Source organism: Citrus sinensis, chromosome 5 (assembly GCF_022201045.2).
Source record: "Citrus sinensis cultivar Valencia sweet orange chromosome 5, DVS_A1.0, whole genome shotgun sequence".
In the NCBI taxonomy this organism is placed as follows: Eukaryota; Viridiplantae; Streptophyta; class Magnoliopsida; order Sapindales; family Rutaceae; genus Citrus; species Citrus sinensis.
This window is the reverse complement of record NC_068560.1, coordinates 14,234,006-14,249,188: the sequence shown is the minus strand read 5'-3', so window position 1 is coordinate 14,249,188 and position 15,183 is coordinate 14,234,006. Positions and strand designations below refer to the sequence as shown.

The 15,183-nt window shown below is 30.5% G+C and overlaps 1 protein-coding gene across 6 annotated transcripts; it reads right to left on the bottom strand.

Moving 5' to 3' along the window:
* Positions 1-6,360: 6,360 nt before the first annotated feature.
* Positions 6,361-14,539, bottom strand: LOC102607483 (transcription factor TGA6-like). 6 transcript variants are annotated; one of them, XM_025098639.2, is made up of 13 exons: positions 14,315-14,536; positions 13,749-13,849; positions 12,491-12,657; positions 11,342-11,457; positions 10,559-10,635; positions 10,234-10,431; positions 9,952-10,026; positions 9,809-9,868; positions 9,280-9,357; positions 9,135-9,186; positions 8,028-8,299; positions 6,920-7,165; positions 6,361-6,567 (listed from the first exon to the last, which is right to left on the bottom strand). In XM_025098639.2, exons 3-13 carry the CDS (start codon positions 12,529-12,531, stop codon positions 6,421-6,423), a joined length of 1,362 nt encoding a protein of 453 aa, XP_024954407.2. In that variant the 5' UTR covers positions 12,532-12,657; positions 13,749-13,849; positions 14,315-14,536; the 3' UTR covers positions 6,361-6,420. The 6 variants fall into 6 exon arrangements, with proteins under 6 accessions (XP_024954407.2, XP_024954417.2, XP_006465757.2 ...); XM_025098649.2 differs by lacking the exon at positions 13,749-13,849 and having other exon boundaries at positions 6,920-7,150; positions 14,315-14,539; XM_006465694.4 differs by lacking the exon at positions 13,749-13,849.
* Positions 14,540-15,183: the final 644 nt, after the last annotated feature.

Below are 15,183 nucleotides of genomic sequence, written 5' to 3'. Positions count from 1 at the left end.
TATTAAGTGGAAAACCAATTGTTTATACAAAACATAAACAATACTTTCAATTATTTATTTTGGAGCAAAAATTCAAAATGCCAAGTAAATTTCTAGATGTATGTTTTATAAAAAAATTAAATATCTATACAGAATTTTAATATCACATTTAATTTATTTTTACTGAAAAATTGTCCGTGTATTTTAATAATACTAGGGTTCATATGTGTGTTTCGATTGTACGTTATTAAAGTTTCTCAATTTATTCCTTTCAATTGATTTTTTGGATACCCAAAGCAATTTTAAGCATTATCTTGCACCGTAGTCTCAGATCTTTCAATCACGTCAAAGATACTTGAGAAATCTTTAAGTGGCACTTGTCATGAATTTTCATTTTGTTATATTTATTGTTTGCTTTTCTTGGGGCTCATATTGTAATCCGATTATTTTTATCTGTACACGTAAACACTGCATATAATTTTTTTGCTGAACAAATTTTGAACACCTTAGAAAAACCAATCATCAAATTATTCAGTTGTAAAAAATTGTACATACATATATTTGTAGAAATAACTTTTGATTTGACTTTGTTGGATGAACAAAATTTAAACTCCTAAAAATTAATAATTAGCGTCCAAAATTGTAATTTACTTTGGGGATATTTTAAGAATTAAAAATTATTTTCAAATGATGATTTAGTGAGTAATTTGGTGAGTTTAAATAGCCATACCCATTATTAAAATAAGAGGGACCTGACCCATTATTAAAATAAGAGGATTTAGAGAAAATTTGCACTTGCGGGTCACTTTATGATGCTCTTAAAAAAATTACAGCATCAATAGTAGTACAAATATTTACTGTTAAATTTAATTAACAGTTCATAAAATTAGAAGCTAGTTAGGATAATATTTTAATTTCAATTTATTAAGAATTTAACTTCACTAATGATCAAATCTGTTAAACATATTTTTTAAAGATTAAATAATAAAAGGAAAATTATCATTGCACCACTTTTATTTTGTCTTATGTTCATCCAACCACTACAAAATTTTAACATGTACTTTGCACCACATTTCTTTTCATATTTGTATCAACTAGCCACTTTTGCATTAACACTATTAAATAATTTTAATAAAATGATAATTTTACCCCCAAATAAATTAAAAGACCATTTTATTTTATAAAAACTTTAAAAAATAAAAAAATTATAATGATAAAAATATCCCTAAATTTAATAAAAATAAATCCCAAAATTAGAATTTTTATTTTTAATAAAAATTATTTTAATATAAAATTATAATTATAAAAATAATTACAAAATTTAGGGATTTAATAAAAATCCCCTAAATTATTAAAATTTTAGGATTTATTCTTTTAAGGAATAAATTCAGTTATTTTAATAAAATTTTACAAAATTATAATTTTTTAATAAATAAATTCATTTATTTTTATTAAAATTTTGTATATTATAATTTTAATGAAAATAATTATTAAAATTTTGTAAAATCTAAATTTAGTAAAAATCAGTTGAGCACCTCTATTTGGGATTTATTTTTTATTAAATTTAGGGATATTTTTATGATTATAATTTTTAATTTTAAAAGTTTTTATAAGATAAAATAGTCTTTTAATTTATTTGGGGATAAAATTATCATTTTATTAAAATTATTTAATAGTGTCAATGCAAAAGTGGCTAGTTGATACAAATGTAAAAAGAAAGGTGGTGCAAAGTACATGTTAAAATTTTGTAGTGGTTGGATGAACATAAGGCAAAATAAATGTGATGCAATGATAATTTCTCATAATAAAAAGAAACAAGTATAGTCTACTAATACTTCTATATTTCCGTTTAAAATATATGTATCGTGATATTGACATGACTCAATCTTAGTTTATCTTCTTATTATTATCTCATTTTCAACAAAAAATTGCTAGATTAATAAATACTGAAACAATTAATTCAACTCAATCTTCACCAATGAGTAATTTCAAAAAAAGAAAAAGGAAAAAGAAAAAGACAATGAATAAAAGTGGGAATTCAAAATTATATTGTTCTAATTATAAATAAAAAAATAGGTCTAAAATAACATGTGTGGTTGAAGATTGAATAATGCATATTTGTTATTAACAGCTCTAAATTAATTTATATTTTTGCAGTTTTAATTTTTAATTTTGTTGGTGATTTAAAAAATATTTATGGAATAATAAAAAATAATATTATATTCATGAACTTGAATATTATCTACTATTTATTAAGTAATTAGCTATTTATCCACTAAATTAAATCAATACTGAAAATTAAAACTTTAAAATCCAAGGGTCCATAATGACTCCATTATCCATACCGTAAAAATTCATATAGCATCATAGAGAAATCATGCACTCCAATTTATATTTTTGAGCAATTAATTTTATATTACTAAAATAACCTTAAAGTAATTTACCATCAAGGACGTTATATAATATGTATTACTACTTAACACCGTATAAGTAATAATTCATTTTAAACATTTTCCTCTTCGTCATCGCAACTCACAGCAAATTGATTTGAATTAGACCCCAAAAAAAATGTTTTTTTAAAAAATGAAGAAATTCAGTTAACAAGACTAATATATTGTGCAGCGAAGAACATCAAAGTAAAAGCTAGGTTCGTGATTAAAACTTCCCTTCAATCGTCACTCTAACTAAATCAAAATGTATTTATGGCTTTTGTAAACAAAAATAAGTACTTATTAATGGAATAGTTTTGATAAAGGGCTGTTCTGACATTTGTAAAAGTGTACGACCTAAAATTTGTCTTTTTAAATTTAATGTACAAGTGGTATAGAATAAAGGATCCCCCTAAGTTACAATTTTCGTAACTTACAGCCTGCGATTTGACTAACTAACCAATAAAAATCTGCCACATGGATAAAAAAGAAATAAAGCATAACTGGTTGAAACGGTTGCAGACCGGGTTGACTGAAAAAGTCAATCCAGATAATTGATTGTTGCAGCCGGTTGCAATCGATTAAACGACTTCGTTTCACAATTGAATCCCTCACCTCTTAAAATTAAAAAAACATTGACGAAGAGAAGCTGAAGCTGCATCTCCTCCAACCAGCATCCTACTGAAAGTCCACCACCAAGAGAAGCCGAAGCTGCATCTCCTCCAACGACCATCCTACTCAAAATCCACCATCGAATTTTCTACAAACTAGGCTTCAATTAATGCAAATGGACTTGCAAATCAAAGTGGCGCAAGCTGTTCACTTCTTGAATGACAAGACCGAATCATGTAACCGGGTGGCAGCAAATTAGTGGCTTATTTAGTTTCGACAAACCAACGCTGCTTGGGAGGTCGCAACCTCTATCCTCTACTCCGATCTCTAGTTGTTGCTAGCCAATTTCAAAGTCGAGTTCTTGGCTACTCAAATTCTTAAGAGAAAGATAAATTTCTAGGGTTTGAATTATAGTTTTATGATAAATTGCTGAGTATAATTTGATTTTCTTGCATTTGTTAATCAATCAATTACCGATACATGTAATTTACTAGAAATTTGCAATTCTCTACAGGCAGCTGATCAACAACAGTAATGGCCTCTTTAATTTCTATATTCATTCTTCCTTAATTTACTCATGGTTTGGAGATCTATAGAATTGGTTAATTAGATCAAATCCCATCTCTTATTTCCTCAAACATTTACCAAATCCCTATTCTCCTCCACAATCCCTAAATCATTCCCTCCACATTTCTTAGTGATTTTTGCCTTCTCAAACGATGATGAAAGGTGAAACCTTTTGGTCCGGTTGCCCATCAGTTATTCCTAACCAATTCAGCCGGTTTCCCTTTTGTTATTACTGCTGCATAAATTAAACGTCAACCGTTGGATTGAAATTGAAGATATTTAATGGTTGATATTAATCAGACTGTAAGATACGTTAAACGCAACTTAGGGATTGCCTAGAATAAAAGAGTGTTTAGAGTAAATTTTAAAATGCATATAACCACATCCTTATTAAAATTAAAGGGTTTAGAGTAATTTTTAGAGAACAATCCCATTGTTTTAAGAAATTATTATGAAGAAATATCTCAATGTGCTGGAATGAGAAACAAAACTAGAATTTTGTTTGTACTCAATTTCTTCAAAATCTTATATGTTAAAAAAAAAAAAAGAACAAATGCCATTTAATATATAACACATACTAAGGCCATACTTGATATTGTAATTGGTAGATGACTGTAACTTAAAAACTTCAGTGGTAAAGTGTTTCGTAAACACTTGTTGAAATTAAAAGTTAAGTTAATTTATACTACACTTATATTATGAAAAACTTATAATATTTTTATTATTTTTGTCAAAATTATTATTTAAAAGTCATATTCACCATATATTAAAAAAATGATTTCATAATTACAGCTTTTCGCAACTAAATACTAAAGCTCTGTCGGGTATTAAGGTTAAGCAGCTATAGAAGTCACAATTAAAGTGTTTAACAAATATTAACTATTGTGGCCGGAAACAAAGTTGATTAGACTTCTTAGTTGTATGATTAAATATATATATATTACTATATTTGTCAAAATTATTAGTTAAAACTCATACTAACTATACACTATTAAATTTTATTTCAATCGCAACTTTTTTTATACATTAATATCTCAATACCAAATAAAACCTAAATGCGGGCCAAGCACGAGTACAAATTTTGTGTAACCTTTAACATGCGGGGTATGATCCTCTTGCTATTTAAGTGACTTGCATACAAGGAACTGCTGATGTATGAACTTACATCAACAATGGATTTGTTGAATATATATGAGCCGTTGAAATCTTTCACCTGAAGATTGTTGTATTTAATATTAATAGGTTATTATAAGATATACACACTTCTAACTGCTATGCTATTCCTCTTTTTTTTTTTTATGTCAAATAAGATAGTATTTTACATTTTGGATTGATGTAGGAATTTTAAGAAGTGGGGGATCCTGAGATTGGGAATATAGAGAGAGAATAAGTTGTTTAATTATATTAGAATAAATATATGAAATCATAATTAGAATCTAATTTATGTGTTTATATTTACTTGGATTGAGAGTAAATGATTTCAAATTATAGTTTTACTCTTATTTAAAAAATTGTAGTTTTTAATTACAAAATTAGTAAAAAATATATTCAAAAAATAAAATATTTATTTATTATATTTGTAGAATAACAATAATTATTATTAATATTCTCAATTATGTAAATCATAATTTTTTTATTGATTTTAATTTTAATTATGTAAATTAAAAATTATTGATGAGAACAACACAAATGAAGCATTATCATTAATAATAGAGTACAAAATTAATATTTTCTTACAATAAACTCTTTATTATTAATTTTCTTACAATAAACTATTTATTATTAATTATTAATATCAAATAAATATAATATCATTATTTTAAAATAAATATAATAATATTATATTTTTAAATAAAAATAGAATACAGTAATATTATTAACTCTTTATAAATATAATAATATTATTTTTAAACAATTTTAACTTAAAATTAATGTAAATTATTATTTTAACCAAATATAATAATATTATATTTAAATAAATTTAATATTATTGTTTTCAATAAATTTAATTTATAAAATATTATAATAATATTATTTAAATAAATATAATATTATTTATTTTATTTAGTTAAATATAACTATTTAATAAAATAAAGACAAAAAAAGATGTAAGAATAGATTCCCACTCTCACCTACCACCATAAGAGTAGTCTCCATTAAAATATGTAAGTAAACATTAGAGTAGAAAAAATCCGCGCTCCTAACTTTCACTTTAGTAAGTATCCACACTCCTCACTCCTAGTCTAGTAAATAAACATAACATCATTCTATTCAATCAGCCGGAAAAAAGAAAAAAAAAAAAACCTTCTGCCCAACAGAATTTAATTTGTCTCCATCATTTAATATAGAGCAGAAATCAAACAAATGAAACAAGAATCCATCTATGAACCGGAAAAAAAAAGTACTAAACAAGTGTTCAACTAACAAAAGAAGAAGAAAAGAAAAAAAAACTTAATAACTTTATCTCATCAAACATTCAAATTCATTTGAGAAACATTGGTTACAATGACAACAGACACTGGAATAACACTTACAACTTACAAGAGTCCCAGAGAAGATAACGATTATGCGGCGAATAATAAACAGAAATACATATCCATTTCAGAGAATAATGGACAAATTCTACCAGTACGACCTATTAACAGAAAAACCAGTACCAACACTAAAGTATAAAAATCTAGGACATAAGAAAATCTAAACAGATAAAGGGGGGAAAAATTGTCACAACTACAGAACAATTATCTTTTTCAGGATGTAATTCAGATTCCTTCCCCCCCCCCCTCTCAAGGTGCATAATTTCACAAATCTACCTGGCAAAAAACACAATGCATCTTCACTCTCTTGGGCGGGCCATCCAGAGGGAACTAAGAGCACGTAGTCGGGAGAAATAATCATGGATTGCAAGGAGTGCACGAGCAGACTGGCGCGTTGTCAATATTCGGTGCATTTGTTGTAATGTTTGTTGCCGCAGATTGTCAGCCTAGCATTACGAAGCAACCAAAACAGTTAGTTATGGAAAGAGAGAAAAGAGTATATTTCAGAAGGAAGCACCACAAGACAAGCATAAAAACCAACACCAAAAAGCTAATATGAAAGAAAAGAATCATCTGTGAAAAAGGTCTAATAGCAAAATACTCGATGTTTCAAACAGTTAGTAACCACACTTCTATACAATGAGGTATATAACCCAATGAGAGGAACAGACAACCATAATAATGCTCAATTACAAAATTCAGATTCCACTTCACATAAACCAGTTGAATCAGGAACTTCATATTAGATAAATGAGCACGAAATGATTTACTGGAAAGAGAAAGGGGGAAGGGGGGGACCTGGCGGATAAACCCCTCCAAAGTTCCTAGCTTCCCCATGGCCATGGCCATCTGTCCCATATAGTTTGCCACGTTCCCAGAACCTGAGGATCCGAGAGATCCACTAGACAGTGTCTCAGCCAGGGACTGCTGCAATGCCTCCATCCCTTGAGACAATGCATCCTCCGCCTGTTGGGAGGACTGCTGCAAGTTGCCAATGCCCACGAGCTGCTGCTCTGTCAAAGGCTCCAACTGATTCACAAGAAGCTGCCACCATAACCGTTTGATTTACTCGCATTAAAAGTAGGAAGAAAGATCATGAAGACAATATACATTTAGATGATCTAATATATTTTATATTGTAAACCACTGAAATTACAAGAAACATGAACTGATAAATACGGAAAATGCAAACACAAAAGTTTAAACAAATGCAAATTTATAGGTGTTAGCATCTACATAAGGAAACAGAGAATGGATATACATGCAATCATCATTGCTGTACCCTCCATGTAACATCTATCAGAGAGGACTTGCATGCACACACTCCTATCACTGCCTCGATCCTTCAATACTTATAAATAAGGTACCTTGCCTTTACAACTCCCTCTCCATATCTCTTTCAAATGAATAAAAGCAAAATGAACCAAACTTCAATATGCACCTCTGTCCAGTTTCCGCATATCTCTAATACAACCAACTATTCTCCATAAATGAAGTTCCTTAGTTTTAAAATTTTAATGCATGGGAAAAATTATGTGATTTCAACACTATCTACTTGATGAAGTGGTTATCAAACATACGATGGACATTCTTTGACCAAAACATATGATGGACATTCTTTGACCAGCCTCAACAAGTACATCTTCATTAGTTGTTTCCACAAGAAGTTGAACACAGGTTAAGTTTTCATATAACATTGGTTGTTCCAATTAAATATTAATTACATAACATTGAACAGAAAAAAAGGATGAAAAAAACTTGAATATCTTTTACCATACTAAAGAAATATGAGGAAAAAGAAAGAAAACACAGACAGTTTTTAACTAACTTGCATAAGATTGCAAATCTAATTCATTAGCTCTTCCTTTTCAAAAACATCTTTCAGTTTAAGATACAATGAACTCACCTTAAGAAGCTCAGATGAACGGAAACCACCAAGCCACATAAAACATCTCTCAGCAGGTGTTTTCCACATGCCCGACAACAAATGGAACACATCAGCTTTAGCTGCATTGGCCTTCAGCCTAAAAATTTCATCATAGTGAGCCATTATACCATCAACAACCATACGAAGTTCTGTATCACTTGCATGAGAATTCACTGCTGATCTAAGCTCATTGATCTGTTTGTTCTGCTCTTCGAGCCATCTTGCATATTCTACGTCAAATGCCATCGCTCCTAAAAGGAACAGTGAACATCATCAAGTTCATGAACTGTAATTAATTTTTAAAAAACAGTTGAAAAAGAAAAGCAGCTGATGAAAAGACAATGGCACCCTAAATTTTAAACTACTCACAGGCATGCATGAAATGGCATATAATTTTGTAAACCACCGGCTAAACATGAACATGCATTACACAACCCAAACAAGAAATATAAAAGAAGTCATCGGCACAGCCCATGGAAACTGCATTGTGTTTTACATGACATTTGAAATGACTACATGTTTTCCTAGGTGGTTTCTGAAATGATCCAACAGTTCATATACATGGCAGGGGGAAAAGAAAGACTACTTAGAAGATTAAAAATTATTATTCTGGTTACTAATATTTTTCGTTCTCAGCCAGTAAAATATAACAACTCCTGGTTTGCTTACTGCCAGCATGAACCCCTACTTTCACTAGTAAATTTGCCGCTTTTATTTTTTCTTAACACATCTGACTACCATAGCTTGCCAGGGATCTCATCATCAAAGACTTAACTAGTGCATTAGAAGAAGGATACACAGCAATGTAAATGAAAAACAGGAACAGATTTTTTGGTCAAGCATGCATATAGACATTGAACCACAGGCATGCAATGAGGAGAGGTATTCCTTGTAGCATACTTTAAACAATAGGGTTACGCATGTTCTGAGATTTAGAATATTCATTAACAAGAACAAGCTAAGAGTCATTTTTATAAGCTTTGATAGTAGAGGTAATCTTCTGTAGTTCTCAAAACTTAAGAAACTCTTGAAATAGTACATTTAAAGGAGGCATTCACTGCTTCAGTTAGAAGAAAGAAGGAATACCATTTCCACTCATTGAATGGGTTTGGTCTCCTGAGCTTGATATGAAGATTCCCTGAACAAGAGGGGAAGAAAAGGTTAAATTACACCCAAACAAATGATCAAGTAGAAATAAAATAGAAACACTGAAGAAATAGTCAAACATAACCTGCTGTCTTGCTCGCTGAAGCTCTTGTTCAAGCTGGGTCAGCTTCAAACGACTACTCTCCAACTGTTGGACATATGCCTACAGACAAATCAAGCCGGGATGCAAGTCAGTACAGGAGACTACAAAAAGCCAGGCAAAACTGCAAAAAGACATGCTCAGCTTCCAAATAGCATGTGATAGTTCCAGCAACAGGACTAGAGTAATTGATGCAAAACGGGTGGCTAATTAGAGAAACATTGTCATTCATATGTAATTAACCAATATATTCTGTGGAAATTGGTTTTTTAGTTTTGTTTATGATAGCTTAGTTTTCAAGAAGATGACCAGTACAAAGGCAATATCTATATATTTTAAAAATTTAAGTTTCAACCACTTGCCAGTAACAAGCATTCTTTCACAAGATATAACCGTACCAAGGAACTATGCTCTCAACAGGGGCTTGGTCTTCATTACCATTAATTGGATCCTCAAATATTTAACAAAACAAATTGATTCTACGAAGTTAATTGTACAAAAGAAAAACACATACTTTCTTCCTTAATCGGCTTTTTCTTGCAGCCTCACGATTCTGAGCAAGTCTTCGAAGAGTCTGCATAGAATAATCAGGCAAAAGATCCCCATCAAACAAAATCATATAAAGCTCAGATAAACCCATGCAGTTAAAATAATTACCTTCTGATCTAATTTGTCCTTTGATCTATCACTTGAATCAGAGGCTACAACAGCAGTGGATTGACCTCTATCAAACTGCAGATGTAGAATGCTTAAGTGGTAGATCAACACTAATATAATTTAACATCAACACATTTTTTAATTAATAAAAGGAAAACAAACTGTCTCTCTTCATCAAAAAAGAGAAAAGCAATGGTTCATATAAATTTAGAGTTCTGCACAAGAAAATTTTATAAAATAAGTGTTTGAACAAAACTTTGGAAATGAAGACTTTGACAGTACCCTTTGATTTTTTTCATCTGTGTCTGCATCTGTCGAGATATCGGTCCTCGGACTAGCATCAGCCATATTAGATTCTCCCCAATTCTCTGTATTACCACTAGAAATAGAAACCAGATTTGATCGATGATTCTTTTCAAATGGCAGCCTATGAGACTCCACTTGGATGGTCGAAAGGTTGAAGTTAGATGCAGTTGGTGACTGTTCCAGTTGAGAAACAAAGTAATAACAAATCAAGAGATAAAAAATGACATGGAGTTATGTGAAAGGCCATCACAAATGCGATGAAATTCAAGAATAGTTGCTTAAAAGTTGATATGGAATTTACCTTATCAAAAGTGACAATTTGGAGGGGATCAGAAGTATTTGCCTGGCCACTTGCTTTGGTTGAATTAAGAACAGTGTCTACATCAACACCATTACTCTTACTCAGAAATAGAAGAAAAATAACTTACTTTATGAATTATAACAGAAACAAAATCCCATTGACACATCATAACTCTTTCCTAGAAATAGGAGAAAAAAAACTAACTTTACAAATAACTAACTTTACGAATTCTAACAGAAACAAAATGCCAGAATGAATATCTTGTTGATTTTCAAATCTCAAACGTATGGCTCATCAATCAAACACAACCGCAACTACAAGCACAGTTTACTGTGATTTAATTAATATGAGGGAAAATTCGTTTTGGGAATGAGAATTTGCAATACTACAAGATCATGAAATGATCTTTTGTTTTCATAAATATGTAATTTAGGCTCCTGGATCTGCATCAGAAGAATAGCCACAAATTGAGAGTGTTTTATATCCATTATATTTTAAGTCTAGTGGAAAGATCAGAGAGCAAGGCTTTCTTATGATACCACCAGAAAAATGCCAAACTAGTTTCTTCAGCGTTGACGCTTTTCTGTCAATTATAATACAATATAACAGAATGTTTAAAGAACAAAATGGAAAGATCACATAAAGTGTGAAAACTCCAGCAAAAAGGAGAAAAAAGAAAAAAGCATCAGCTGTATCACTAGAATCAATATATATAACTCTTAAATGAAATTATACAAGATGCAAAACTATTGATCTATAAATATTGATTGACTAAATACTTACTTCCAGTCAGGTTGACAGCATCTCCTAAGCGAAATCCAACTGATTGCTCAAATGCCCCCAAATTAGACCCACGATTAGACTGGATTGTAGTGCCCTCTGTGCAACTGAAAGTCACACTTTATTAAAATTTCAGGTTATAGAGTACAATACAACTACTGCATTAACAATGATTCAACGGCAGACTAAGAACAAAAACTCAAATTCGACAAAACCTATCCACCAGGCAAAAGAAACTATCAAAATAATACTACAAGATCATAATTAGAGAAAGTAAAAAATTTAAAAATTAAGCAAAACATATGCTGACTGGATGTCCATGAAGATTAAAAAAATAATAATTAAATAAAAAAAGAGAAAGAAAGGGAAAAAACTATAAAAAAGCTCATCTCAAGAAACCTATTTGTGAGCAACAAGTATCTTCAGACCTTTTCAAATCCAGAAAAATAATAAACCCATACAAAAATCCCAAAACCCCTTCACAATTAATGTTTGAAGAAACCAAAAAATTAATCAATAAATCCCCTTGAGATTGAAGCCAAAGCATAGTGGAGGGATGGATTCTCCCCCACAAGCCTCCTCTGTTTTCTTATCTATCTTCACAAGAAATACGATTGTTTCCTTCCAACCATAATACCCATAGAAGAGGCAAGACAATACATCTCTGGAGTGTCTTGGCTATCCTCCCTTCCCAAACACAAAAGTATATTAATCATGCCACAGAATCTTAGTTCAGAACATCAAAATTCTTTTGAAATGAAAATTTTGTGTCTCTCTTAGCCTCAAAACATTTGAAAGAATTAAAAACTTAAACAACCAATTCAATCTGATTAACTACACAACAGGTAGATGTGCCAGCCTAGAAACTAAATGCTTAAGTATGCACCTCATATACTACAAAAGAATAGTTAAATAGCTTCCTGAAAAGAAATTAATCCCCATCCAACTAATATATCAGGGAACCACAAACTTGGCCATCTATTTGTTAAATTCAGATTATGCACAAGGGAGGACACAGCTGTCGTTTATACAATTCACCAGACATCAGCCCCTCCATTTTTTCCCTCACAGAGAAAAATTTTAAGGGAGAAAAATGGGATAAAAAATTTGCACAAAATAGAAAGCAGATAGCAGACAAAAGAAGAAATTTACAGTTTTTCGGAATTGGAAAACTGAGAATCAAAGCTCGGCATTCCGCTGGCTGCTTCCTTCTCATCTTCTGCCCCGGGCCTCACTTGTCTATTTAAGTAGGCATTGACATCATTATAATCCCCTTAGTCTTCCGAAATAAATTAGAACTCCTCACTCTTACCCTAAAACTAAAATGCGAAAAAAAAAAGAAAAAGATACCACAGATCTTAGAATATTCGTTTCAAATAAATTCAAATAAAATAAACTAATTTACACTCCCTCCCAACAATGCACATAAGCAGAAACCTACGCAACCACAGAGATAACTCTCTATAGAAGCATTAAAAATCGAAACCATCTTGTTTTGGTTCACATTCTTGCACCAACCAGACAGACAAAATTTATAACATAGTACTAATAACCGTCAAATAACTCTACTAAAATTAACTGTTTATTCTCCAAAAGAATTATTTAGTACTCCAAGAAAAATAATCCCAGCAGTTGGGTTTGACAGGAATATAGAACATGCCGAAAAACCCAGTCACAAAATTATTTGAACATAATAACCCCAGATAAAGCAGCTTTCAGAAATCTATCTTTCATCATAACAACCGCAGATAAAGCAGCTTTCGGAAATCAAAGTCATATATCTTTGGTCACAACAACCGCAGATAAAGCAGACTTCGGAAATCAAAAGTTATATATCCTACTTGTACGGAAGACTTTGGGCAGTATCCAAAATTCAACATAAAGAAAAGACCGAAAGATTTTGTAATTCTAAGAGCATTAATTTAAACTTGCAAAAATCTGAGCTATTGTAAGCATAATTTCAATATCAACAGCTATTTCTCAAAAGTCAAAGTCAGTAATAGATTCTAAGTAAACACTAAATACTGTTCGAAGATAATAAACAAAAATATGTGCCACTAACGATTCTAAGAAGCTAAATTAAAGGAAAGCTCTATAAGACCCTAAATACAAGAGCTTTCAAAGATAAAACTTATCTTCTTCAGAACTAATTCAAGTTAGAGAAATTTAAAAAATGACCAGAGAAGTGTTGAAGCCAAAATCAACCATAAAACACAAGAAAACATTACCATCCAGTGCTATTATAAAATGCATTTCCCAAATTTATGCAACAATAAAAAAATCCCTACACTGATTTAACAACAATTCTACTTACTCATTTGCCAGAATCAACCACAAAGCATATAACAACCCTTCATATAATTGAAAACAGACACTAAGATACCTAACTATAAACAAATTTGACACTAACCCAATACTACCGCGGGGCTCAAATCAACAATGAACCACTTAGCTGCTTCTAAACAACAAAGTCGCCTACTGTAACATGTCTTGCAGAAATTAGATACCAAACTAGCATAAGAAGGGAAAAAAAAAGGAAAATTAGATAAGCACAATTGCAGCAACCCAACAATACCCAGAAGGTAAATTCAAAGAGGAAAACCATAAAAAATAAAATAAAAACCCTAATTTAGAGTAGCTTTAAAGAACAAAGTGTCCCATCCTAACATAAAGAAATAAACATTCAGCAACAGAGCAATTCCGAGAAAACCAATATCAAAAGGAAAACACTGCAAGAACCTCAACCCAGAAGCTTCATAATATGGAACTTACCGATACCAAAATGCATTTTACTAAGTTTTTCCACTAATCGAGCGGTACCCACGTCTCAAAATCAGCAACAAACACCAAAATAAATAAATAAAATAAAATAAAAACCCTACTCGAGGCTCACTAGAATCAAATTCATCTACTTTGAACTTGAAGTAAATAGTAAATACTTGATTCATAATATAGAAAATGATCAGTTTGACTCACAGCAAGCAAAAGTCTGAACTGAGCCCAGCTGATGAATTTTTTTGTTGTTGATGATGATGATGATTTGATGATGCTGATGATGATGACTTTATTTAATTTTTAATTTTTTTTTTTTTTTTTTTAATTTTTTGTGTGAGTTGGAGTTCGAAAGAGGATCGTTCCAAGCTTTCCAATCTCTAGACGTCTGCTTCCGCGTAGAAATCTTCCACTTTCCAATGAGTATGATTTTTTATTAACATTTTTATATTCTTTAATGCTTTGACGTGAAATTGTTTTGTATTTTCTAGTCTTTTCATTTTACATAATAAGCCACCTATTTTCTTATAATTTCGTAAGAAATTACATAGTATGTGAAATTGTACCTAAAACGTCCTTTTTTCTACTAAAATGACTTTGCTACCCTTCACTGTTGATTTTGCCAAGAGCGAGAGAGTAATCTTTGCCAAAAAATTTATTGAATGTACAGTTTGTAGTAGAATTGAGTTAAGTATTAGTTGCCTCAACAAATAAGAGTCTTACTATTAATGGTGATATGTATTTTTTTTTCTTTCACTTTTGGATTTATGGTCATGGGTGGATCCAACTAAAATCTACAAGAGATTTCAACTTCTTCTAAAAGAGTAAGATAAAACGAATTTAGGCATATTTTTTGCATAACAATATATTTGTAGTTTAGTGGTAAGAATGCTATTTAATAGTTTTAGAAACAAGGTTCAAATTCTATTTGCCTTATAATTTTTTTTTTAAATATTTTGTAGAAATTACTTAGAAAAATGATACTTTCACAAACATGGTCACAATGAGCTCCAACATTTAAAATAAATATTTTGTTAGTATTATTTTTTAAAATTTAAAAGAAAATAATAGAA

Coding starts and splice junctions, on each gene's coding strand:
- LOC102607483 (XM_025098639.2), bottom strand. CDS start 12,531: ATGCCGAGCTTTGATTCTCAGTTTTCCAATTCCGAAAAACT. Junction 9,358..9,808: donor AAAGCCGATTAAGGAAGAAA/GTATGTGTTTTT, acceptor ATTTGTCTGTAG/GCATATGTCCAACAGTTGGA. Junction 6,568..6,919: donor TGGAGGGGTTTATCCGCCAG/GTCCCCCCCTTC, acceptor TCGTAATGCTAG/GCTGACAATCTGCGGCAACA.